Source organism: Dasypus novemcinctus, chromosome 11, assembly GCF_030445035.2.
Source record: "Dasypus novemcinctus isolate mDasNov1 chromosome 11, mDasNov1.1.hap2, whole genome shotgun sequence".
NCBI lineage: Eukaryota > Metazoa > Chordata > Mammalia > Cingulata > Dasypodidae > Dasypus > Dasypus novemcinctus.
Genome location: NC_080683.1, coordinates 63,352,397 through 63,377,491, shown reverse-complemented (window position 1 = coordinate 63,377,491; position 25,095 = coordinate 63,352,397). Strand labels below are relative to the sequence as shown.

Below are 25,095 nucleotides of genomic sequence, written 5' to 3'. Positions count from 1 at the left end.
AAATTCTTTTTTATTGACAGAAGCTTAGTGTGTCTTTTTGTACAGCTTTGTTTCTGACTCAAGGTATCCTAAGTAAAAAAATCTAATCACAGGCCTTTTTTGTGCCCAGAATTTCAGTTTCAGAGGTCTGTTTGGTTTTGATGGTTTAGAGAAAGCCTATATACATTTTTTTTAATTTATCCCCCCATTGTCTGCTCTCTGTGTCCATTCTCTGTGTGTTCTTCTGTGACTGCTTCTATCCTTATCAGCGGCACTGGGAATTTGTGGGGTTTTTTGTTGCGTCATCTTGTGTGAGTTCTCCGTGTGTGTGGCGCCATTCTTGGGCAGGCTGCACTTTCTTTTGTGCTGGGCGGCTCTCCTTATGGGGCGCACTCCTTGCGCGTGGGGTTCCCCTATGCGGGGGACACCCCTGCATGGTGCGGTACTCCTTGCCTGCATCAGCACTGCGCATGGGCCAGCTCCACATGGGTCAAGAAGGCCCTCCCATGTGGTAAGCAGACACCCTATCCACTGGGCCAAATCTGCTTCCAACACATCTGTCTTAATTTGGGCAGTTTTGAATTGTTAAAAATGGATTTTTGTTCTCTTCCTTCCTCTCATGTCCTCAACTACAGAAACAGCACAGCTCCTCCTGGTCGTCTCTGATGGGCGAGGTCTTTTCCTTGAGGGCAAAGAAAGGGTCCTAGCAGCAGTTCAGGCAGCCTGGAACGCGAACATCTTTGTCATTTTTGTTGTGTTGGACAATCCCAATTCACGGGTGAGTGACTGCTAAAAGCCACCTTTGCAGGGGATAAAGTGGTGATTCCCTTTAACCTGTTTGATCTGAAGTATGGCCTGGGTTGCTCCATCAGATACAGAACACCCACCATTCAGCGTTCTGTCAGGCAAGATTCTAGACACTTTGTATTTTCTCATTTTCTCATTTAACCTTCACCATAAGCCAGTAAGGTAGGGCTCATTATTATGATGACGGACAGAAGCCCAGAGAATGTGCAGGTGCCAAGTGGTAGAGCCAGGATTCCAGCTGACTCCAGGCCCCACCCTCTTAGCCACTGTATGCCGGCCCTTATTCCAGTGGGTCTTACGTTCTCTTTACACCACATCACTGGTTATTGCAGCTGAGAGGATGGGCCCTGTTCTCTTTGAAATTGGAGATCAGCTCTTTCCACACTTCCTTGTCTCTTGGCAGTGTCCTCACAGCAGGAAGCATCAGGAAGCTGAGTGAAATATGCCCACAGGACAGTTCTGTTCCAGCAATAGGTTGTCTGTACGGGTCACATGAAGGCCCTGATAGTGAGGTGGGAGATTTAATGTGAATTATTCCATTTAGAGAATGGGAAAGTCCTTACAGGAAAATGAGGTTTTCTTGCCTACTCCCTTCCCTTTGAGTGTCCCTTCTGGAAGGGGGTGCTCAAAAAGATTTGTTGCCTTCATGAGAGTTCTGAAAATGCTGTTTTACTTAGTAATAATGGTAGTTTTTAATGAAATTAAATAGAGGGGAATTTGAATTGTTCAGCAGCAAAGATCACGGAAGCGCCAGCCAAGGTCACTGATTTTTTTCTTTCAAAATGGCTCTCGTTGACAGGATTCCATCTTGGACATTAAAGTACCAATATTTAAAGGACCTGGAGAGATGCCTGAGATCCGTTCCTACATGGAGGAATTCCCATTCCCATTCTACATAATTCTTCGTGATGTGAATGCTCTTCCTGAGACACTCAGCGATGCTCTCAGGCAGTGGTTTGAGTTAGTGACAGCCTCTGACCATCTGTAGTACATAAAGAGCACAGTCCAAAGTGAGATCTTTTATTTAAACCACAGCCAGAATGCCACACGTCTTGCCCAGGTGCCCCCATTTGGACAAATGTTTCTGAACTCAGCAGCTCTAAAACAGGATACTCTTTACTGAGATCTAACTTATAAAAATTAATTCAGTGACTACAGAAAATTTAATTGCAATGTACATTTTAATTTGCAACAGGATTTTAGAGTTCAAAGAAAGCTCAATGGCTTCCTGCCTTGCCTAGGCTAAGGTTCCTTTAACAACCTGGGGAAGGGAAGGAGCAGACAGGGCAGGTATCAAGTCTTGGGTGCCAGGAGAAGAACTGCCCCATGGCCTGTCCTGGAAGCCCCAGCCCAAGAGGCGGCCACATCCCACGCTTTCCTTCACAGGGATCCTGGCTTTGAGGGTGCTGCCAGGCATGTGGGACCATGCAAGTCCTGTGGCAAAGGACCAAAGGGAGCTGCCCTTGCAGCCCGGCTCCAAGGCTCTGCCTTCCCAAGTCCACAGTGTGTGCCCAAAAGCTGTCAGGTGGCTGAGACAGCTGCAGTTTTCCAGAGTTTGAGTGTGCATTTTCTTATTGTGCTTGATGTGAAAGGAACAACCTTCTCTTAGAAGGTAGAAAGCTTGTGGTGTGTATGTCCTCATAATGCAAGCAGACATCATGGGTGCCCAAGCGAAAATTCACTGTCCTTTTTCACATTTGCTGCTTCGGGAGACTATGCAATGATGAAAAGATGATTTCCCTGTTTATTTCATTCTCTCAGTGCCATAGTCGCTGTTGTTGTAGTAATTTATTTTCTTTAGTTTGTTTTTCTTTTTAAAGGGGAAGAATCATTCCTCATACTGCTTTCAAGCTGGACTGAGCCAGACTCCTCTGGAAAAGAAATGCTGTGTCCAAAAGAACTAAGCAGCTATATCTTTTATTTTTTTTCCATTTAAAATCTATCTTTACTTGGCCAGAAAGCAGTGTTTGAATACTTGAAAATGTGTGCTGTGTTCTTTCTCTTCAGTGTTTTGTAGGCAATGTGCCATGACATGATCATCTGTCTCCATGTACATTATCAAGTGACACTGTGAAGTTTGCCACCCTTTTGAGGTGGTCATCAAAGACACAGATTGCTTGTTATTTAACCAAGTGTCCTAAAGCATGTATCTGAAGTTATATCATTACTATTTTTTATTCTTAAAAAGCTATGCAGCTTATATTCTGAAAACTATTAAAAGATATACCACTGTTGATGTAGTTTGTGGCCCTTCTTAATGGTAGCCCACAGAGGAGTGTGAAAAGTGGGCTAGAGGAACGGTGTCTACTTGCGTCTTATTAGCTTTCACTAGTTCATGCTGTGCTAATGTTATTCCACAATGTCGGCCTCCTACAGGAAAGGTTTATTCTCACTTGTGTTCACATATACAGTTGGTGAACTGTGACTTTCTTCCATACTCTCTTCATTCCAGGACCAAAGTTAAAAGAACACTCACTGTCTGTGACATGCCAGCCTCGTGGCAGAGGGAAAAGTGATGGAACCACATGATGGCTCGTAAAGATTCTACCTCAGAATGGCACATGTCCCTTCCACTCACATTTCATTGCCCAAACCAAGGCACAAGGCTATATATATAGACCAATATTATCACTGTGATAGTCTGTCACATATACTTTTAATTGAAAGATCTGAGCCAAAGCTTCCCAACTGGTATGTAAGTTGGTGATTTCCTTGGCCCTGGGGTAGTTCAAGCAAGGCGTCTGAACCAGCAGGAATTCTAGTAAGCAGGTTACTGCAGCAGATACCTCACAATGCCATTTTCAACTTGTGCTGGGATGGGAAAAGGGCTAAGAAGCACTGGACAGAGGCACAGGACTTACCAGGAACTGATGGGGTCAAAGGGAGGACCCTGCCCCAGGATAAGCCCCATGACATACCTGAGTTACTTAGAGGAAGTTACTGAGGATCTGGGCTGCTATATTCTCCTGTTGGAGATAAACAGCTTGCAGTGAAGGAGAGAAATCAACTTGCCATGCTGAAGCTGACTGCTTTTCAGGCTTTTCTGTCTCTGATGACACACTCTCCTTGGCCAAACAGATAGAACAAGGAGCAGAACACAGTGTTGTTCATGCTCTTTTTCTTAATAATTTCCACTTTGGATAACTTCACTGCACCTGTGGTCTCAATTACCATTTAAGCAAAACCTGCAAAAATGTCTATCCACAGATCCATCAAGGCCATTCTTCCGTATTGTCAATTATATTCACATGTCTGCTGGAGCTCTACCTGTGTAACAGTCTCTGAAATGCACCACGTTTAAAAGGTAATCTATCTCCCACCTCAAAACTTTTTCTTCTCCAATATTCCCCATCTGGTTAACAGCCCCAACAGCCACCCATATCACAAAGTTGAAGCTCAACCTAAATATATGCCTTACACCTACTCTCCACATCCATCCATACCTCAGTCAAATTAATCATTTTGTCCAATCTAACATCGGAACATACATCCTATCCTTTATTCCTTCTACTCTCTGACTTTACTGTAGCTGGGGTGCTTTATTCTGGATTACTCTGTGATAGCCAGACTAGTCACTTGTTTTTGTTTCTTCACTTAATCCTACTCAAAGCATCCAAAGAAGTTCTTGTCATCTCTCTAGCCAAAAAATAAAACCCTCAGAAACAACACACAGAATGGAAAAAAATAGTTTCAAACCATATATCAAGTAAGGGTTTACTATCTAGAATAAAGAACATAAAGACAATCCAACTAAAAAATAGGCAAAGTCCTTGAATAGACATTTCTCCAAAAAAGATAAAAACACAAAAGATGCTCAGCATCACTGGCCATTAGGAAAATGCAAATTAAAACAATGAGATAAAACTTCACACCTACTAAAAATAAAACAGGAAATAACTGTTCAAGAGGATGTAAAGAAACTGGAACTCTAGTGCATTGTTGCTGGGAATGTAAAGTGCTTCAGTTATGTGGAAAGCAATATGGTGGTTCCTCAAAAAGTTACATATAGAATGACCATTTGACTCAGCAATCCCACTTGAGAGTGAAAACAGGGTTAGAACAGATAGTTGAACACCAATGTTTATAGCAGCAATATTCAAGAGCCAAAAGCTGGAACAATCCAAGTGTCCGTCAATAAACGAATGGATATACACAATGGTACATACACACAATGTTATATAATTTGGCCATAAGAAAAAATATTAAGAGACATGCTGCAAAGTGGAAGAACCTGAAAACATTATGCCCAGTGAAATAAACAAGACATATTAGGACAAAAATTGTGTATTATCACTCAGAAATGACTAGAAATAGTAAACTCAGTAAGTAGATAAGAGATCGAGGGTGGGTGGTATAATGTTTGTTTCTTAAAAGAAAAAAAAAAGATTCCCAAGGCAGAAGAAGCCCAAAAGATAAATGTATGGGCTTTGAATGTTTCAGGGAAATTTATCTCCCATACAAAACAAAAAGGGCGCCATCCAACTCTCTCTAGGAAGACCCTGTACCCCTCCTTTCTCTCCATTACCTCCCCCCCAAGTCACTCACTCCCTGATGACTCTGGGCAGGAGACTTGGCACCTGGGAACAAAGCTGTCCCTCCTGTAAAATGAGGGTGCTAGACAAACGGGCTTAAAAGGCTCCAACTGCTCGAACAGCCTAAGCCTTAAAAAAAAAAAATCACAAGAGGGAGGGAGATGGAGAAAAGAGTATGTTAAAAAAAATAAGTTTTTAATACTAAGATGAAACCATTAAAATGATAATTTTTCACAATGTCAATATATGTCATAAACCTATGTATGCCAACTGACATGACTATACCATATGTAAAGCAAAAATATCAATTTAGGAAAATGAAAGGAACAAACCAGTACCATGTAATGTTAATCTCACTTTTCAGCCTATGGAATATCAAGTAGATTAAAACAAGGAGAGTATATGTTTAAAATAATATGTATACCTAAACATATGTTTATGATCTATATACATTTAATTTTGGAACTCTATTCTAAAAACATAATTTTTTCAGTGTGCATACCACATTTACTACAAATACTGGGCAAAAAAATAAAAGCTTCATAAATTTCAAAATTTAGAAATTGTAAAAAACAATATTTCTACCACAATGCAATAAAACCAGAAATTAAAAGCAAAAATGGTGCCCCCTCCCTAACTACAGAAAAAGTTGTCAAATAGAGTTACCTCCTGTTTCAAAGTTCAAACTCGGAGTTTGCTGTTTCATATTTTTGTGGAATATGAATACCCTGGTTTTTAGAGTACTCTAGAAAATAGAAAAAGGTGGAAAGATTTAAATTTTTACAAAATGGAAAATAAGTGTTAAAGAGGATGCGGAGAAATAAGCACACATTCATTGCTGGTGGCAATGTAAAGTAGTGTAGCCACTGTGGAAAACAGCTAGGTGGTTCCCCAGCTAAAGGGTAGAACTATATATGCAATCTACTATTAGGCATATACCCAAAAGAATCGAAAGCAGATACTCGAACAGATATTTGCATACTAACAGTGATAGTAGCATTATTCACAGTTGCCAAAAAATGGAAGCAACCAAGTATCTATAAACAGATGAATGGATAAATACAATGGAATATTATTCAGCCATAAAAAGGAATGAAGTACGGATATATGTGACAACCATGAATGAATCTTGAAGATATGTTGAGTAAAACAGACACAAAAGGACAAATATTGTATGATCTCACTGCTTTGAAACAATTAGAATGAGGAAATTCAGAATCTAGATTACAGATTGTCAAGGATGGGGTGGGGACAGAATGGGAAATTAAAGCTTAAAATGTACAGGTTTCCTATTTGAAATGGAAATGTCTTGGTAATGGATGGTGGTGATGGTAGCATAACATTGTGAACACAACAGCATTGAAATATACACCTGAATATGACTAAAAGAGGAAATGTTAGATTGTATATAGGGTAACAGAATAAACTTAAAAAACTCCTTGGGGAACTAGACTACGCAGTGAATCCTAAGTTAAACCATGGACTTCAGTTAGTAGTACTACTGTGAAGGGGCTACTCTTCAAGCTTCTTGAGAGCATTACCTTCAATAGAACTCTATAAAGTAGCTATTATTTCATTATACAGATGAAAACACAATCGCAGAGAGGATGCGAACACAGTGGGGAAGAGGAGGGCACCAGGACAGGCGAGGCAATCTGGGTCCAGAGTTCAAGCGCTTATTGGTTGCAATTTTTTTTTTAAAGTTTTATTCACACACCGTACAATCCATTCAACCTGTACAATCAATGGCTGCATTTTAATTCGGTACAATCCTTTCTGGGGAAGTACTATATATAAAGATTCACTAACCCTACCTAGTGATATAACCTAAGCGCGCGTTGTGGGGTGGATAAAATATGAGAAAATAAAAGTTTGAGGCGTTTAGTTCCTCGTTATTAGTGATGAAAGGCGTTCAAAACTGCAACGGGGCGGGCACTTAAAGCCTTTTTAAAGTACTCACTACAAATGACCATGCAAACCAACATTCCCGGAAAATGTTTGCGTTAGAAATGACCAGAATGAAAACGAGGAGTGGGTGGGGTCGGGGAGGGCAGGATACACAATTTAAAGGAAATTACCACTTTAAACTTTAGTATTTAACGCTGCACATTTTTAAAAGCTCGAAAGCAGTACACTAAACACAGAGTGGTAGACTTTTTTCCTCCCCCTTCCCCACTAACTTAGTTCCCATTTAATGAATTCTTAGCCATGTGCAAGGCACTGTGCTGGGAGTCTTACCATACTTCTATTTCATCCTCATAACCACCTTCGGACGCAGCAACCATAGGACAACCTTTTGCCCCGGAGAAAATTTAGGCTAGACAGGGGCAGCGTCCTGCACAATGTTACTAACAAACTCCGGAGAAGTGCCCGAGTGTTCACACTCACAGGCTCGACACACCGGCTCTCCAACGCACCTGAGGGACAGCAGGCCATCTCCCGGGAAACCGAGCTCGTCCCGCCCCCTCGTTGCTCCCCTACTTCCGCTCCTGCGCGCTGCGGCCCCACCGGAAGGTGCCGTCACAGCGACATGGCCGCGTCCCGCTTACCCCCGGCAACGCTAACTCTAAAGCAGGTACCAGCAATTCTCGCCCACCTTCCAGGGAAGCTTTCTAGGGTCTAAGCTTCTCGACTTTTCACTCCTTCCTCCACCTTGTCTGCGGCATTGGTCTCGGCGGCAGCTGGGGCGGATCCTGATATCCTGACGCTGTGCGCCGTCCTTCTATGATTGGCTCCAGGCCTCGGGGTGGGGACGGGACTTCCCGCCGCGGGGCTGACGGGAAGGCGCTGGCGGGTGCCGGGGCCAGTGGCGTGAGCGAGGGCCGGCGGGCGGAGGTTCTTGATGTCTTGGAGCCTGAACGCCTCGCCTCAGCAACTCAGTGACGACGCTGCCTATGCCTACAGAACTATGGTAAAGAGCAAGTGAGGTTACCAAAGTTTTTGAACTGCGTTAATTTAGAAGTGCCTCAAATTCTTTTTTTCCTAGACCCTTTTCTGTCCGGTTCAGCACGCCACAGAGCTTGATTTTAAGGTTTCTTAGGTTTGACAAGGAGTAACCAAACAGCGTGAGCAAACTTCTTTCCGTTTTTTTAAATCATTTTTTAAAAGGTGTTTTTCTTCTTCTTTTTCAAATTTGGGGACCAAGGAAAGGGCGTCTGGCCAAAATTTATGTTGTTAAAGTAGGCCCCTCCAGACTGCCGATTGTGCAGTTTTAATTGTCATTTCCTCCTCTCTTTACAGTTCATGAGAAGGCAGCAAGTTCTTCATCTGTACAGAAGGATTTTGCAAGTAATTCGGCAGGTTCCAAATGATTCCGATCGCAAATACCTGAAGGACTGGGCCAGGGAAGAATTCAAAAGAAACAAAAGTGCCACAGAAGAGGTGAGAACAAGATCATAGTGAGGGCAGGCCCTAACCCTTTTTTTTTTTTTTTTTTTTTTTCCTATTGGTGAATTTTTAAAAAATGTAGTGGACATCTTGGAGTATAAATGTCACTGAGATAGTATATTTTTATCACTGATCTCGTATGACTTCCCTTTCACTTAAATATCATTTTAAAACTTAATGTCATTGCTGTACCTACACTCTTCAGTAGCATCACCTGAGTTTATGCTAAACTACATTTTTTATATATATAATACATATATATGTGATATAGTAGAAAAAGTTATAAATGTTATGCATGATAATTTAGGAAGTATGAAGGCATGCCAGGCATTGCATACCCCTAATTGTCAGTTTTAGCTTTCGTAATGCAATTCCAATTCATAGTATTGGTTCTTGACTTTAGAAAATAAATAATAGTGCTCTGTCTTGTTTAACCAAATGCAACAGTGACCAGATTTCACTTTCTTCTGCAGGATACAATCCGAATGATGATTACTCAAGGCAACATGCAGCTCAAAGAGTTAGAAAAAACACTTGCTTTAGCAAAATCTTAACTGTAGCATTATTCTGAAGGATTTCTTAAACCTTCATGTGCTTGTTGAGCTTAGGCTCAATGATGGGCAGTCCAAAGCTAATTTGAACTGTTTGTATGTACATTTCTTTAGCAAATATATCAGAACACAGAGCATGGCATGTCACAGAAAGCAAGGAAAAGAGCATCAGAACAGTTGCCTTGGCAATGGAAAAGATACCCTGAATTTTGAAAATGTTTCTGGATCTCTCAGCAGTTTTTGTAAGAAACAAAAACCAATAGAACACATGGCCAACAACCACATGAAAAGATGTTCAACATTATTAGCCATCAGGGAAATACAAATCAAAACACAATGAGATAACCCTTCCCTCCCACTGAAGTGGCTCTAATCAAAGAGATAAATGTTGGTGAGACAGGAATTGGAACTCTTATTACCTTGTGCTAGAGGGGATGTGAAGTGGTGCAGCCACTTTGGAATACAAATTAGTAGTTCCTCAAAAGTTTAAACAGGCGCAGGGTGAAGAAGAGGCGGCAAGAACGACCCCCAAACCCACCAAGGCCCGTGTGCCACTACATTGCCACGTCCAGCACCAATGTCCTGCCACTGCCACCACGACCAAGAAAAAGGCTGAAGGGGATGTTACAGGAGATAAAGCCAAGCCACATGCTAACCTGCTCCTCCGAAGCCAGAACCCAAGCCTAAAAGGCCCATGCAAAGAAGAGAGAGAAGGTACCCAAAGGGAAAAAAGGGAAAGCTGATGCAGGCATAACACTGCAGAAAATGGATGCCAAAGCACACCAGGCACAGAAAGCTGGAGATGCCAAGTGAAGTGTGTGCATTTTTTGATAACTACTTCTGGTGACCATACAGTTTGAAATAATATTTTTTATCAAATTTTATAAAACTACTGCATTTTTTTTTTTAAAGGTATGTTGGCACACAGAATACTTCATTCTTGTTTGGGCGGAAGGGACAAAACACCTTTCCCCTCTAGTTTTTTGAGAAACTTCCTCTTTACTCCCAGAAGGGAATCCCTGATGTTGATAAACATTATTCTCCTTGGCACAGATGCCTTGTGGTATGGAAAAACTAAAATTTGTTTTTGTGTCCTCATGACCTCTCAGCCTTCAGCATAGACTTGACTCCCTTAAACCCAGACACCTGTTGGGGCCTGACCCCCCAAAAATTGGTTACCAGGATGTTAGGCAGTCTGGACTTTGCAGTGATGCCATGGAAACGGCATCCCTCAAAGAGTAGCAGTTCCCTTTTTTAGATTGTGGATAATTCTACTGTTTTCATTTCATTTCCTGAAAGTCAGGGTCGGCTGGTGAAAAGTTGTTAAACATCATGCTAAATGTGAAATGTCAACCCTCACTCTAAACTTCCTCAGTTCAGAGCATCACATGAAGGCTTCATTAGTTTTTTTTTTTAAAGATTTATTTATTTATTTATCTCCCCTCCCCCCCGCCCGACCCCAGCTGTCTCTTCTCTTGTGTCTATTTGCAGCGTGTTCTTTGTCTGCTTCTGTTGTCACGGGAATCTGTTTTCTTTTTGTTGCATCATCTTGTGTGTCAGCTCTCCGTGTGTGTGGCGCCATTCCTGGGCAGGCTGAACTTTCTTTCGCACTGGGCGGCTCTCCTTATGGGGTGCACTCCTTGCGCGTGGGGCTCCCCTATCGGGGACACCCCTGCGTGGCACAGCACTCCTTGCGCACATCAGTACTGCGCGTGGGCCAGCTCCACACGGGTCAAGGAGGCCCGGGGTTTGAACCACAGACCTCCCATGTGGTAGAAGGACGCCCTAACCACTGGGCCAAGTCCACTTCCCTTCATAGTAGCTTTCTTATTTGGGTAGTCCATTGAAGAAAGGAGTTTGAAAATTGTATACTGTTAACGATCATCTGCCCATGTCCTTCCTGAAATATCGTGATTGTTTATGAAAAGTCTTTTAATAAAGCTGGATACAATTTGGTGTGGAATGAAAAAAAAAGGTTAAACATACTGTTATTGGGAAGCGGATATGGCTCAACGGATAGAGCATCTGCCTACCACATGGGAGGTCCAAGGTTCAAACCCAGGGCCTCCTGACCCCTATGGTGAGCTGGCCCACGCACAGTGCTGATGCATGCAAGGAGTGCCCTGCCACGCAGGGGTGTCCCCTGCATAGGGGAGCCCCATGTGCAAGGAGTGCACCCTGTAAGGAGAGCCACCCCATGCAGAGAAAGTGCAGCCTGCCCAGGAGTGGTGCCACACACACACGGAGAGCTGACACAGCAAGATGACGCAACAAAAAAAGACAGATTCCCAGTGCCACTGACAATACACGTGGACACAGAAGAACACACAGCGAATGGACACAGAGCAGACAACGGGGGGGGGGGGGGGGGGGGGGGGGGGGGGGAGAGAAAAAAAAAATCTTTTAAAAAAACACAAAAAACCATAGTTACCAATTACCATATGACCCAGCAATTCCACTCCAAAATACATACCCGAGAAATGAAAATATGTCCACACAAAAATGTGTACACCAGTGTTCATAGCAGTGTTATTTATAATAACCCAAAAGTGGAAACAACCCAAATGTCCATCAATTGATGAATGGATAAATGAAATGTGATATACCCATTACAATAAAATATTACTTGGGAATAGAAAGGAACGAAGTACTGAAACATGCTACAATGTGCATGAACCTTGGAGGCATGTTGAGTTAAATAGAAACAAAAAGAAATAAGTTTCCATTTATATGAAATGTTCAGAATAGGGAAACCAAAGCAACAAGATTAGTGTTGCCTAAGGCAGGAGGTGGAATGGGAAATTAACTGCTAATGGGTACAAGGGGATTTTTTAAAAAAAATTTCCCCCCCTTTGCGGCTTGCTTGCTGTCTGCTCTGCGTCCACCCTCTGTGTGTTGTTGTATTTATTTATTCTCCCCTGCTTGCAGCTTGCTTCTTGTCTGCTCTGTGTCCACTCGCTGTGCGCTCTTCTGTGTTTTTACTTGTCTCCCTTTTTTGTTGTTGTTGCGTCACCTTGCTGAGTCAGCTCTCCACAGTGTTTGCAGGCAAGGTAGCATTCCACAGCATCTGGGCCAGTGGTTCTCTGTAGTGTGCGGGGGAGCTTGCCTTCATAAGGCCCTGGGATGCAAACCCAGGGCCTCCCATATGGTAGACGGGAGCCCAACCGATTGAGCCACAGCCGCTTCCCCAGGGGCTTTTTTGAGGTGATGAAATAAAATGAGATTATGGTGATAGTTTAAAATCCCCTGTATGTATTAAAATCCACTGAATTATACATTTTAAATGGGTGAATTAGATGGTATATAAATTATATCTCAATATAAAGTTGTTTTTAAAAAGTAACACAAAGGCTTTGTAGCATTAGAAGTGGCTAAGGCTATTATATAATAGGTTGACTACCCCCATGTCATTTCCTTTTTTAAAATGTACCATTGGAAAAATAAAAAAAAATAAAATAAAATGTACCATTGGGTTGGAAGCTTTAAACTCATGGCACAAGAGTTCCTGTGATGTGGCTGCAGAGAGGGAGAACTAACTTCTTGATATTTGAGAAAAGTAAAACTTAACTTCCTGATACAGGCATACCTCAGAAACATTGCACGTTCAGTTCTAGACCACCACAATAAAGCAAGTATCAATAAAGCGAGTCATACAATTTTCCCCCCGGTTCATATAAAAGTTATGTTTATACTGTATTAATTGTGCATTAGCAATACTTCATTGCTAAAAAATGCTAACCATTTGAGCTTCAGTGAGTTGTAATCTCTTTGCTGATGGGAGGGTCCTACCTCTATTGATTGTTGTTGGCTTCTGACTGATCAGGATGGTGGTGCTGAAGTTTAGGGTGGCCGTGGCAATTTCTTAAAATAAGACAACAATGAAGTTTGCCACATGGATTGATTCTTCCTTTCATGAAAGATTCTCTGTAGCATGTGATGCTGTTTGGTAGCATTTTACCCACAGTAGAACTTTGAAAATTGCAGTCAATTTTTTAAAACCCTGCCACTGCTTTTTAACTAAGTGTATGTAATATTCTAAATCCTTGTAATTTCAACAATGTTCACAGCATTTTAAGGAAGAGATACCATCTTAAGAAACCACTCATTGCTCATCCAAAAGAACAACTCAAGTTTTATTGTGAGATAATTCTAATTCTCTTGCTATTTCCAACACATCTGCAATTACCACCTCTACTGAAGTCTCAAACTCCTCAAAATCATCCATGAAGGTTGGAATCAACTTCTCCCAAACTCGTATGAATGTTGCTATTTTGACTTCCATGAATCACAAATGTTCCAAGAACATAGAGCGAGACGGACAGCTGGTTGGTGGAAGTCAGAACAAACACGACATTTCTTAAGTTTGTCCTTTTGTATAGGCATGGTCCAGGGTGCCCCCAAACAATTGTAATTATATCACCATAACAGATAACAATAATAATGAAAAAGGTTGAAATGTGAAAATTATCAAAATGTAAATACAGGGACATTGGACTGTTTTGGAAAAATGGTACCAATAGACTTATTTGATGCGAGGTTGCCATACACCTTCAATTTAAAAAATTGTCTGTGAAGCACAACAAAGCAAGGCACAATAAAACAAGGTATGCCTGTATTTATACTTTTGTACTCCATACCACCAGACCCTCTTACGAGAGGCTAAGAGGCATGAGACTCATATTTAAATTGTTTTCGTCTTTTACAGAATAAGTAGGGTAAATGCTAGTAAAAATAAAGGGAAGATGGCCATGTCTACCTTTAAAAAATTGTGTTTATGTAGTAAAGACCCCAAAAAAGATCAAAAGCAAACTGACACTATATGCCAAATCAAAAATCACCATGGGCTGTTTCTATTCTTGAATCAGGCATTTGGGAAATTATATTAATATTAGTATTAAATTTACAATTGTTTACTATTTGTTTACTAAGTAAATCACTTTTTACCCACTCTTATTTGCATAAAATGTACTGTGCTAATATGTTCACATTTGACTTAATGTTAAGTGGAAAGAGTATTTCCCCTTAAATAAAATTATGACATATATATATTTTTTAAAGATTTTTTCTCTCCCCTTCCCTCCAACCCCCCGTTGTCCACTTTCTAAAGTGTCCATCCACTGTGCGTTCTTCCTTGTCTGCTTCTGTTGTCAGCGGCACGGGAATCTGTTTCTTTTTTTGCGTCATCTTGTGTGTAAGCTCTCTGTGTATGCGGCGCCAATCCTGGGCAGGCTGAACCTTCTTTCACACTGGGCGGCTCTCCTTACAAGGTGCTCCCTGTGCGTGGGGCCCCCCCATGCGGGGACACCCCTCCATGGCACGGCACTCCCTGCGCACATCAGCACTGCGCATGGGCCAGCTCCACACGGATCAAGGAGGCCCGGGGTTTGAACTATGGACCTCCCATGTGGTAGACAGAGGCCCCATCCACTGGGCCAAGTCCACTTCCCACAACAAATATTGGTATTTTTCTTCTTATTCATAAAAGGGATTATTCTAAAAGGTCTTTTTTTTTTTTTAACTGAGTTTGTCTTTGAAGTTGTATTTAATTATTTGGCTTTTATAATCCATACTTCATAAGAAGAAATTATTAGTCAAAAAAGTATATATAACTTGCATACTATGTTCTGCCCTTCCCTTTGTTAAAAATTTTCAAATGATCAAGTGTAGAAATTTAAGCTTATACTGAAAAATACTGCCATGTTACAGCATTTTTTTCATGCATTGCATCTTATTTCCATTTTAAAGTGGATGTATCTACTCTCAAACCTTTAGAGCATGAAGTGTTGCTGGATAAAGGCACTCTTTCAGAAACCATAAAATCATACAGATGTAGGCTAAAGTATTCACACTTTTATTTTTTATTTAGAAATTTAATGTATGGACATTAATGGGAGCAATGTTTAATACTTGGAAGAGACACATATTCAAGGTGATAAAAAATAGACAACATGCCTCTCAAGTTAACATTTGACTCAAATAGAAGGTATAAACATGAAAACATTGCTTAATTTATTTTGGGCTATAAAGGTCAAAAATAAGATTAGAACAAATATAGTCAACCTATCACATATTTACTCAATGCAATAATGCACCAACAATTAAAAAAACAAAACCACAATACTGCAATATTGTACAACTACTTTGCTTTACATGATGTTTTCCCACTGCTATTGAAAGTTTCCACTTTAGTCTGAAATACAACCTACATGACAGGTAATAAATTATTAACAGTTTTGTTTCTTTGGAAAAATACATTTGTTGCATTTGCTCATTTTAGCAGATAGCACAAGGGGAAAAATTAGGAAAAATACACACTGGAACTGGATATAAGTTTTTGACAGGGCCAAAAAACAAAAACAGACCAAACACATTTTGTAAGAGACACTGCATTGGTCTTAATTGTGAGGTTGCCATCCTTTGGGCTAGGAGACCGGTTGACCCTGTTGTTTCCTTGTTTCTATTCGTTTTCTTTTCTGTGACAGACTACCAAGAGACAAGATATGATCTTGACTGCCAGACTAGATCCATTTGACTTTTTTTTTTAATTGGAGATACCAGAGATTGAACCTAGGACCTCTTAAATAGGAAGCAGGTGATCAAGCACTGAGCTACATCCAATGCCAATGAAGAATAGCTTTTTTGTTTATTTTTAGGAAGTGTACTGGGTTTTCTCATTTGTTTGTTTGTTTTTAGGGGGTCCCAGGTTCCATCCCTCATACATGGGAAGCAGATGCTTGACCACTTGAACTTCATCCACTCCTCTCTGTGACTTCTGACAAATATACCCAGTTCAGGATGAACTGCCTGCTTCTGGTGGGTAAGAGATATTATCAAAATACTTCCCACCAAAGCACTCTATGGTATAGACTTAATAGTTTAATTTGTTTTCAGCATTTCTTGACAAGGATAGGCTTTGAGACAATAGGAGATAAAAGTGAAAATTACTCCTGCTTGGAACACAACTTACTGAACCTCTCTCTGAGTGAATCAACACCTTTGAGTATTAAGCAGCCCTTGTGAAATTGATGTATATTGGGGAATCATTCCAAAAGAGTTAAATGATATATTGTTGGGGATGGATTTAGAAAACTGAAGGTACTGTCAAGCTCTAATATTTGTGATTCTGCATTAGGAACAAATAGGAAAATGAAGAGAGAAAAGTATCTCTACATTAGCAATCCAGCAAGAGTTCTGGGGAGGGACTGGCAGTCTACCTACGTAGTAGGTGAGGAACAAGATAAGCTTATAAACACATGAAAGTATACTTGAGGCAATATCAAATTAATCCCACATTCAGGGTCTGTAATGGTGACATATATCTACTGGATTACTTTATTATTAGAAATGTCTGTGTCCATGGATTATCAGTATAAAAATATTTTTAAAATATGAACTTGATAGGAAAACAAAAACAAAAACCAAAGGGACTGGAAACATACTTTCTGTTTTTCTCGGCATCCCCATGTCTAGAAGTATTATTTTCTCATTGACTCAATGAAGAGCATTTTATTCACAATTACAGACAATCGTTACTATAATAGGTTCCTGGTTAATATTTGTTTATAGAAATAGAATTGAAGTATTCTATGCATACATGGAATTTTGAGGAGATGAATATAATACCATATTCCACGGGACAAGAAACTTGGAAGATGATTAAATCCAAAGTTTCAATTTATTCAGGCTGCTGTTACAACTTTGTTTCTGTGTTTGTATTTCACTATGGACCAAAGTAAAATGCCTTGTGCTTCATGAAACTGAGGAACAGCTGGGTCTAAACTGAGTAAATTATTTAGCCTGGCATACTCACTCAAAGCAGTGGCAAGCTCTTAAGATAATTCAGCGACAGGACTCAATTCAAAAGAAAATACTCTCAAGATCTTTAAGAAAAGTTTAGACCAATAAACTCAAAATCAGAAAGCTAATTGGGTTTGATTAAGAATAGTTTCAAGGGGGGGTGGGGGAGCGGGGTTGAATGGGACCTCACATATATATTTTTGATGTAATATTATTACAAAGTCAATAAAAAAAAAAAAAGAAAAAAAAAGAATAGTTTCAGATAATTATCAAGTGCGTATTTGTTCAATTGATCTGCTTTAAAATTACTAAGATTAATAATTTTTTACTCAAAATATAGAAACCATGATCAAATGATTTGAAACTTTCTCATTTAAGCTCATTATCAGCAAACATTTCCAATGCTATTAGCATTGGCCTCAGTGGCCTCATTATCAAATACATGCTGACATTTCAAATAATTTTAAGATATATTCGTTCTTGTGACATAATGACAATTTCTTCTCAAAATCTGTTTGGTAAGTTTCCGTCTGGTTAAAATGTTAGCATTTTGAGAATTATGAGTTTGAGACGAGGGTTCAGTATGTCTCGAGGTTATAACCCTCATAGAGACACTGTTGTCTAGGCACAGTAGGTGTGTGTAAATTTATATGAATGACTACTTGATTTGCATTCACAAGGGGTTACTTTTTTTCTTGTCTTTGATTTGTATTATTTCATACATCCTGAATTTTAGGGTTTAGGCTTTCACATCATTCAACTTCTTAGTGTGGCTTGCTTAACCTGAGCTTTTGAACTTCAGATGAACCTGGACTGAGGTTTGGAGTTTGTAATGAAACCTGAAACTAAGCTAGCTTCCCCTGTCTTCAATTTAATTGCTGAAGTCTTCATAACATCAGGGAACAGGAAACATGTGTCTGGCACATTTCAAAAATCAGGGATTTTTTTTAAAGGCAAGTCTGCTATGTGCACAATTGACATCTTGGGCAGAGCTCTTCGGAGCCACAAAACCTGAAATCCTCAAGAATCCTTTCTTGTTCCTTGTCCCAGGCCCTAATTTTCCTTCTTCACCTTCGTCCTTAGTTTAGCAAGTTCCTCTTCTAAACTTTTAATATGTTCTTTCAGCGTAGCCTTGTCTTTCTGGGCTTTCTGATTGGCTTGGCTTCGCGCTTCCTCAATCTTCCTTTCATACCACTTTTCCATCTGGGTAGAAACAGCCTCAAAAAAATACTGGGTAAGCTCCAGAGCTTGGGAGGTGTCTCTAATGTGAGGAGCAGTCTGTTTGCTGCCTGCCGCTGGTAGTGGCTGCTCACAGGTGTTGCTAGGTACTGGGTGCTGGGCTCGATGCCTTGCCTGCCCACTTTTCCCAGACTTCTTGGTCTGGGTACCTCTGTCGACACAGGGCCCAGCCTGCTGATCACTTTTGGCTGCCTCATTCAAGGGTAGCAAGGCTGTCTGGACCCTGGCATTCCTCAGCTGAGAGCCTGTACAATCAGAGGAAGAAAGCTCCTGCTGGTGTCTAGGGGGAGCGGTGGAGTTGAGGGCCTTTTCCTTGGGCCTCACCACCTGAGGGGAACTGTCTGAAGCTGCTACTGGACCTGTAGTCACCACTGATTGATCAACACCTGGTTTCAGAAGGAAAACAATAGTCAGAGCAAATCCATGCACACACAGTCCATGTAGCTGTGGGTCTGTGAGTCCTGGGAATCCTGTGAACCACCAGCCGGGGGCATTCTCAATCTCTACCCACCATGTGCCACTATTCCTCTGGGGTTTTCTCACATTTCTGTTCCTTCTTTCTACTTCCTTTCCCCTGATTTTCTTTTTTGACTTATCAGGGCTTTCATGGACAGTGTTAGCCTCACTGGCCTGTCTCAATCTACCCTGGAAGTCTGTGTCTCATTCCCTGATTGCTAAGGATGCAAGAGCTCAACAAGGCTTCCAAACAGAACTGGGCCTTCATCAATGGATATGAATATCCCCATTCTCAAATTTTGGGGTCCTTTCCACACTATGGCCCCTGGGTACAAGTTCTTTGACCCAAAGTGGTCCTATTCTCTGTGACAAGCTCCATGATTAGGCAGAGCATGAAATATTTTCCGGGTTGGGTCTCAATGCTGACGGCTCAAAGAAGACAAAGCCACCACCCCAGAGATGACCTATGGTAACACAGAAGAGTTGGCACATCAAAATCCCCCAGAGGGGGTGATGTGTGAGAGCCCTATATAATATGATGATATGCATGCTTGTTTTTCAAGTTCATGACTTTTACTATACATTTACTGTTTATGTATATTCATGTATGAATAATATACTGTAATAAAATTTACTCTTTTAAAACCCCCCACTGAGGCCTAATCATCAAGCCTCTCAATGTCCTCAAAATTATCATTTGAGTGTAATCTCTGTGGCTAATGTTAGGAGGCTTTGCTTAAACCATCTCTTATCCAGCACCTGAGGCAGGTTCAATACATGAACTGTTGTTTAAAGAGCTTTATATAGTTAGACAAAAGTGAAAGGTAGATCAAGAAGAAAAGGGGAAAGAAAAGGGACAAAGAGTAAAAGAGCCTGCTAAGAAGACAAATGGCCTATTCATCACCCCTCATCTTTGGAGCTTCCAACTGAGACCGTCAACATTGTACCTGGAGCACTGTGTCACCAATCAATAATTCTTTATTCCTTCATTCAAATATTTTTGAGCACTTAGAATACATGCTTATTATTCATTATATAGGAACTGAATATACAGTAGTGAGGAAAAAAACATGACTTTTTATAGCCTTCTGATTCAGGAGAGAACAAGAGCTGGAGTATGCACAGAGGGCTTATGCTGCACATGGATTACCTGTAGAGGACTCACAAGTAGATGGTGTTGATTTAGCTCTGGAGGCCCTGGACTCTCCAGAAAGCTTCAGCTCCAGGTTCTGAATCTTTAACATGCACCAGGTTTTTACTTCATCCACCAATGACATCTAAAACAAACACAAATTAGTACACAAAAGAATTAGGTGAACTCAATATATGGTTTATGTATTAGAGCATAAAGAATGAACTTTTCAGTTATGATAGTTGAGGATATTAGCTTGACAAATGCAAAAGTCGTGGACGACTTACCTTCCCATAGGCTATTCAAGCCTTCTCTTCTTACCCTCTGCAGACCACAATTTATGTGACACCCAAACTAACAGCAATCTGTAATCTTCATTAAGTGACTTAGGGTACCTTAAACTCACACACCCAAAGTAACCACCCAAATCCTCCAAACCAAGCACTTCTGGCTAATTAGGACCAAGAGCTCTTGCACATAAAGTCCATACCCATCATCCCTGGGGTTAGGAACTATGTCATGTAAAACAAGAATATATGGCCCAAGAAATGCATAATACATATAATTGATTCAGAGCAGAGATCACATTTTCCCCAGTTTAGTCTATAAGCTACTCAGTCTCTACCTACTGCAGTATATTCAGCAACAAACCATAAACTGAAGTACAGGTTCTTCTAATAAAATCATTTTGGGATTATAAAAATAACATAATATTTAATGCAAAATTTTTAGGGGGTCTCTTGAGTTTTCAATAAGTCTGAAACTTTTAACACAATGGACATGTGTGGGAAACCAAAAATTTTTTAAATCGTGGTTATATATATACATATAACATAAAATTTAGGATTTAAACCATTTTTAAGTGTACATACAATTCAGTGGCATAAATTACTTCTACAATATTGTGCTACCATCACCACCTTCCACTACTTAAACCTTTTCATCACCTAAAACAGAAACTTTTTACGCATTAAGCAAAACTCTCCATTACTCCTCCGGTCAGCCTCTGATAATCTCTAATCTATGATTTGATTATTCTAGATATTTCATATATAGGCACACCTCATTTCATTATGTTTTACTTTATTGTGCCTCACAGATATTGTTTTGTTTTGTTTTTAACAAATTGAAGGTTCATGGAACCCTGCATCAAGGAAGTCTACTGGCACCATGTTTCCGACAGCATGTGCTCACTTTCTGTCTATGTCACACTTTGATAATTCTCAAAATATTTCAAACTTTTTCATTTTTTCATCTATTATGGTGAGCTATGATCAGTGATCTTTGATGTTACTATTGTAATTGCTTTGGGGCACCATAAGCTGCACCCATATAAGATGGTGAACTTAGTTGATAAATTGGGTGTATCCTGACTGTTCCACTGACTGCCCATTCGTCATCTCTCCCTCTCCTCGGGCCTCTGTATTTCCTGAGACACAACAATATTGAAATTAGGCCAATGAATAAACCTACAATGGCCTCTGAGTGTTCAAGTGAAAGGAAGAGTCACATGTCTCTCATTTTAAATAGAAAGCTAGAAACGTTTAAGCTTAGCATGGAAGGGATATTGAAACCCAAAACAGGATGAAAGCAAGGCCTCTTGCCAGTTAGCCAAGTTGTAAATGTAAAGGAAAAGTTCTTGAAGGAAATTAAAAGTGCTGCTCCAGAGAACACACAATGATAAGAAAGCAAGACAGCCTTATTGTTGACATGGAGAAAGTTTTAGTGGTCTGAATAGAAGATCAAACCAGTCACAACACATCTTTAAGCCAAAGCCTAATCCACAGCAAGGCCCTAACTTCAATTTTAAGAAGACTGAGAGAGGTAAGGAAGCTGAGGAAGAAAGTTGAAGGTCGGTTTACGAGGTTTAAGGAAAGAAACCAATGCCATAACCTAAAAGTACAAGGTGAAGCCGCAAGTGGTGATATAAAACCTGCAGCATATTATCCAGAAGATCGAGTTAAGATAATTGATGTAGGTGGCTACACTAACAAACAGATTTTCAACGTAGACGAAACAGCCTTCTGTTGGAAGATGATGCCATCTAGACTTTCCTGGCTAGAGAGGAGAAGTCAATGCCTGGCATCAAAGCTTCAGAGGACAGGCTGACTCTCTTTTTAGGGATTAAAATTCTAAAAAGAATTTTAGACCTAAAACTGGTGACTTTAGATTGAAACCCATGCTTACTCACCATTCTGAAAATCCTAGGGCCCTTAAAATTATTCTAAATCTATTCTGCCTATGTTCTATAAATGAAATAAGGCCTAGAAGACAGCACATCTGTTTATAACATGGCTTACGGAATATTTTAAGCCCACTGTTGAGATGTACTGCCCAGAAAAAAAATTCCTTTCGAAATATTACTGCTCAATGACAATGCACCTGGTCACCCAAGAGCTCTGATGGAGATGTACAACGAAATGAATGTGTTTTCATGCCTGCTAACACAACATTGATTCTGCAGTGCATTGATCAAGAAGGAATTTTTACTTTCAAGTCATATGAATTAGGAAATATATTTCATAAGGCTATGGCTGCCATAGATAGGATTCCTCTGATGGATCTGGGCAAAGTCAATTGAAAATTCCTGGAAAGGATTTGCCATTCTAGATGACATTAACATCTGTGATTCATGGGAGGAGGTCAAAATATCAACATTCACAGGAGTTTGGAAGAAGTTGAATCCCACCTTCATGGGTGAATTTGAGGGGTTCAAGACTTCAGTGGAGGAAGTAATTGAAGATGTGTTAGAAATAGCAAGAGAACTAGAATTAGTAGTGGAGCCTGTAAATGTGACTGAACTGCTGCAATCTCATGATAAAACTTGAATGGATAAGGAGTTGCTATTTATGGATGAGCAAAGAAAGGGATTTCTTGAGATGGACTCTAATCCTGGTAAAGATGCTGTGAACACTGTTGAATGACAAGAAAGGATGTAGAATATTACATAAATTTAGTGGATAAAGCAGCAGCAGGGTTTGAAAGGATTGACTCCAATTTTGAAAGAAGTTCTACCGTGGGTAAAATGCAACCAAACAGCATGCTACAGAGAAATCTTTTGTGCAAGGAAGAGTCCCTCAGTGTGGCAAACTTTACTGTTGTCTATTCTAAGAAATTGCCACAGCCACCCCAACCTTCAGCACCACCATCCTGATCAGTCAGCAGCCACCAACAAACTACTGAGGCAACACCTTACACCAGGAAAAAGATTACATCTTGCTGAAGGCTCAGATGGTGGGTGAGCATTGTTTTTAAGCAATAAGGTATTTTTAATTAAGGTATGTACATTATTTTCTTAAACACAATTTGACTGCACACTTTAGACTAGTATAATGTAAACATAACTTTTAAATGCCCTGGGAAACCAAAAAATTCATGTGGCTCACTTTATTGTGATACTTGCTTTATTGTGGTGGTCTGGAAACAAACCCACAATGTCTCCGAGGTACGCCTGCAAGTGGGATCCAAACGCTATGTGTCTTTTCGTGCTGGCTTTTTTCACTTAGCATCATATTTTCATATTTTCAAGGTCCATCCGTGTTGTGTGTAGCAAGTTTTTACCTGTCGTTTCTCTCCCTCATGCTTCTCTGCATCTGAGTGTTGTTGCAGACGGTTCAGGCACTCGGTTCTCTCGGCTGAGAGTCGCTCAACCATCAGCTTATCCAGAACGCGCAGCTGAGATTTAATAGGAAAAGAACACATGACGGAGATGATCTGAAAACAGGCCTGGGCCTCGACACCTGCAGAGCACCTCAGGGAGCACCCACCAGGGGCCAGTCTGTAAGCAAGTCATCTTCAACTCCTCATTCCATTTTGTTTTCACATAGCAGTCAGGGACCTCCAGTTTTTCAAAACTCCTGCGCATCTTTCTATGTAGGCCAATGTTTGTTTCTTTTCTTGTTTGTTAAAGTCCTAAGGGGTTTAAAAGGCTATGACTAGGCAGTAAATTACACACCTTGAGCCAATGCGGACCTTGTGGGCAAAACAGAATTTTTATAGGTCTTAGAACATTATTTCTAGGACTAGTGTAAGGAAAGTCTAGTTCTAAAACTACAGTTACTTCCACCCTGCTTTTTATTTTTTTTCTAGCTTCCCTTTTCTATTTTTTCATTTTTTCACACTTTTTAAATTAAAGTTAAGAGGTCACAAAGAACGTTACATTAAAAAACATTAAAAAAACATAAAAAACATAAGAGGTTCCCATATACCCTGTTCCCCACCCCCCCCATCATTTTTGTAAATTGTATTTTTAAAGATATATACATTACACAAAAAAAGTTACATTAAAAAATATGAGGTTCCCGTATACTCCCCATCCCCCCACCCCACTCCTCCCACACCAACTGCTTCTTTTTAAAATCAGCAATGTTAGCAGCTACTCAAGAGGTAGTAAAACAAGCTGAGTACACAGGGCTTTCATCCAGCCTTTCCAGTGAGCAAATATTTTTGGTGCTTCATTTGAAGTAGCCAAAACAGGGTGTGGAAGGAGTTTAAAGGAATTGCTTCAGAGAACAAATGATTATCACCACCTTTCAACTGCATGCCCTTCACACACACACACACACACACACACACACACACACACACTCTCACTTCATTCTGACCTTTCCTGTAGAGATCTAACACCCAGCAGGGCCAAACTCCCACTGCTCTGAAAAGGGCCACTGCAAGCAGACCAGAAGAGGGACTGTTTTTAGTGGGACATGGTCCATGAGAACTCAATACTGAGTCCGACTCCTGGCAGGCGTTCCACAGTCAGATATTCAAGAAACAAAACCAGAAACATTGGTTCTGGACCTGCGGTGAGCATCTTCTGTTCTGTCTCCTTGGTCCCCATGGTTTTCTATGAACTGTCCTTCCTGTTTCCTAGGACTAGTCTACTCCGCCTCCTCTTTATCCTATTCCTACACAAATGGTTATGCCAAGAGGAACCATGTCCATACACGGCTTCGTCACAGGTTACGGTTGGTGGACGGCAGCATCAACCCCTGACTCATACTGGCTAGCGTCCTTTCCCTGGGATTGGGAACGTAGTCTACCCCCAATCTTCCATTTTCCTTGAACTGAAGAGAAACAATTTTTGAATCTAGTTATAAGAGTAAAAGTAGATCTGAGTGAAGAGGAAAGAATGAAGCAGACACTCAAAGATAAAAAGCCCTCCTGGAGGGGGCAGATGAGGCTCAATCAATTAAGCGCCTGCTTCCCATGTGGGGAA

The 25,095-nt window shown here is 40.6% G+C and overlaps 3 protein-coding genes and 1 long non-coding RNA gene across 13 annotated transcripts in view; 2 read left to right on the top strand and 2 right to left on the bottom strand.

The window, feature by feature from the left end:
* Positions 1–3,020, top strand: part of MDN1 (midasin AAA ATPase 1) — a 170,754-nt gene extending 167,734 nt beyond the window's left edge. For both annotated transcript variants that reach the window (XM_058307147.2, XM_058307146.2), the window contains exons 101-102: positions 615–757; positions 1,586–3,020. In XM_058307147.2, the coding sequence (XP_058163130.1) occupies positions 615–757; positions 1,586–1,774 (332 nt within the window). In that variant the 3' untranslated portion in view covers positions 1,775–3,020. The remainder of the gene's footprint in view (positions 1–614; positions 758–1,585) is intronic.
* Positions 1–7,803, bottom strand: part of LOC131280414 (uncharacterized) — a 35,438-nt gene extending 27,635 nt beyond the window's left edge. Inside the window, exon 1 of the long non-coding RNA XR_011650099.1 lies at positions 7,736–7,803. This is a non-coding gene — a long non-coding RNA (uncharacterized lncRNA). The remainder of the gene's footprint in view (positions 1–7,735) is intronic.
* A 6-nt stretch (positions 7,804–7,809) lies between these two features.
* LYRM2 (LYR motif containing 2) lies at positions 7,810–14,296 on the top strand. 6 transcript variants are annotated; one of them, XR_011650098.1, is made up of 4 exons: positions 7,819–7,893; positions 8,559–8,699; positions 9,179–10,809; positions 11,480–14,296. XR_011650098.1 is itself a non-coding variant. In XM_004454529.4 (3 exons), the coding sequence occupies exons 1-3, from the start codon at positions 7,849–7,851 to the stop codon at positions 9,257–9,259; spliced, it is 267 nt and encodes an 88-aa protein (XP_004454586.1). In that variant the 5' UTR covers positions 7,810–7,848; the 3' UTR covers positions 9,260–14,296. The 6 variants fall into 6 exon arrangements, 2 of the variants coding, with proteins under 2 accessions (XP_004454586.1, XP_071074699.1); XR_011650097.1 differs by having other exon boundaries at positions 9,179–10,902; positions 11,391–14,296; XR_011650096.1 differs by having other exon boundaries at positions 7,841–8,229.
* Positions 14,297–15,105: 809 nt separating this feature from the next.
* ANKRD6 (ankyrin repeat domain 6) overlaps positions 15,106–25,095 on the bottom strand; it is a 94,015-nt gene continuing 84,025 nt past the window's right edge. For 2 of the 4 annotated variants that reach the window (XM_012523698.4, XM_004454522.5), the window contains 3 exons: positions 23,442–23,555; positions 19,899–20,025; positions 15,106–18,678 (listed from right to left, as the gene is read on the bottom strand). In XM_012523698.4, the coding sequence (XP_012379152.1) occupies positions 18,107–18,678; positions 19,899–20,025; positions 23,442–23,555 (813 nt within the window). In that variant the 3' untranslated portion in view covers positions 15,106–18,106. The remainder of the gene's footprint in view (positions 18,679–19,898; positions 20,026–23,441; positions 23,556–25,095) is intronic. The other 2 variants (XM_012523699.3, XM_071218597.1) reach the window with 1 other exon arrangement.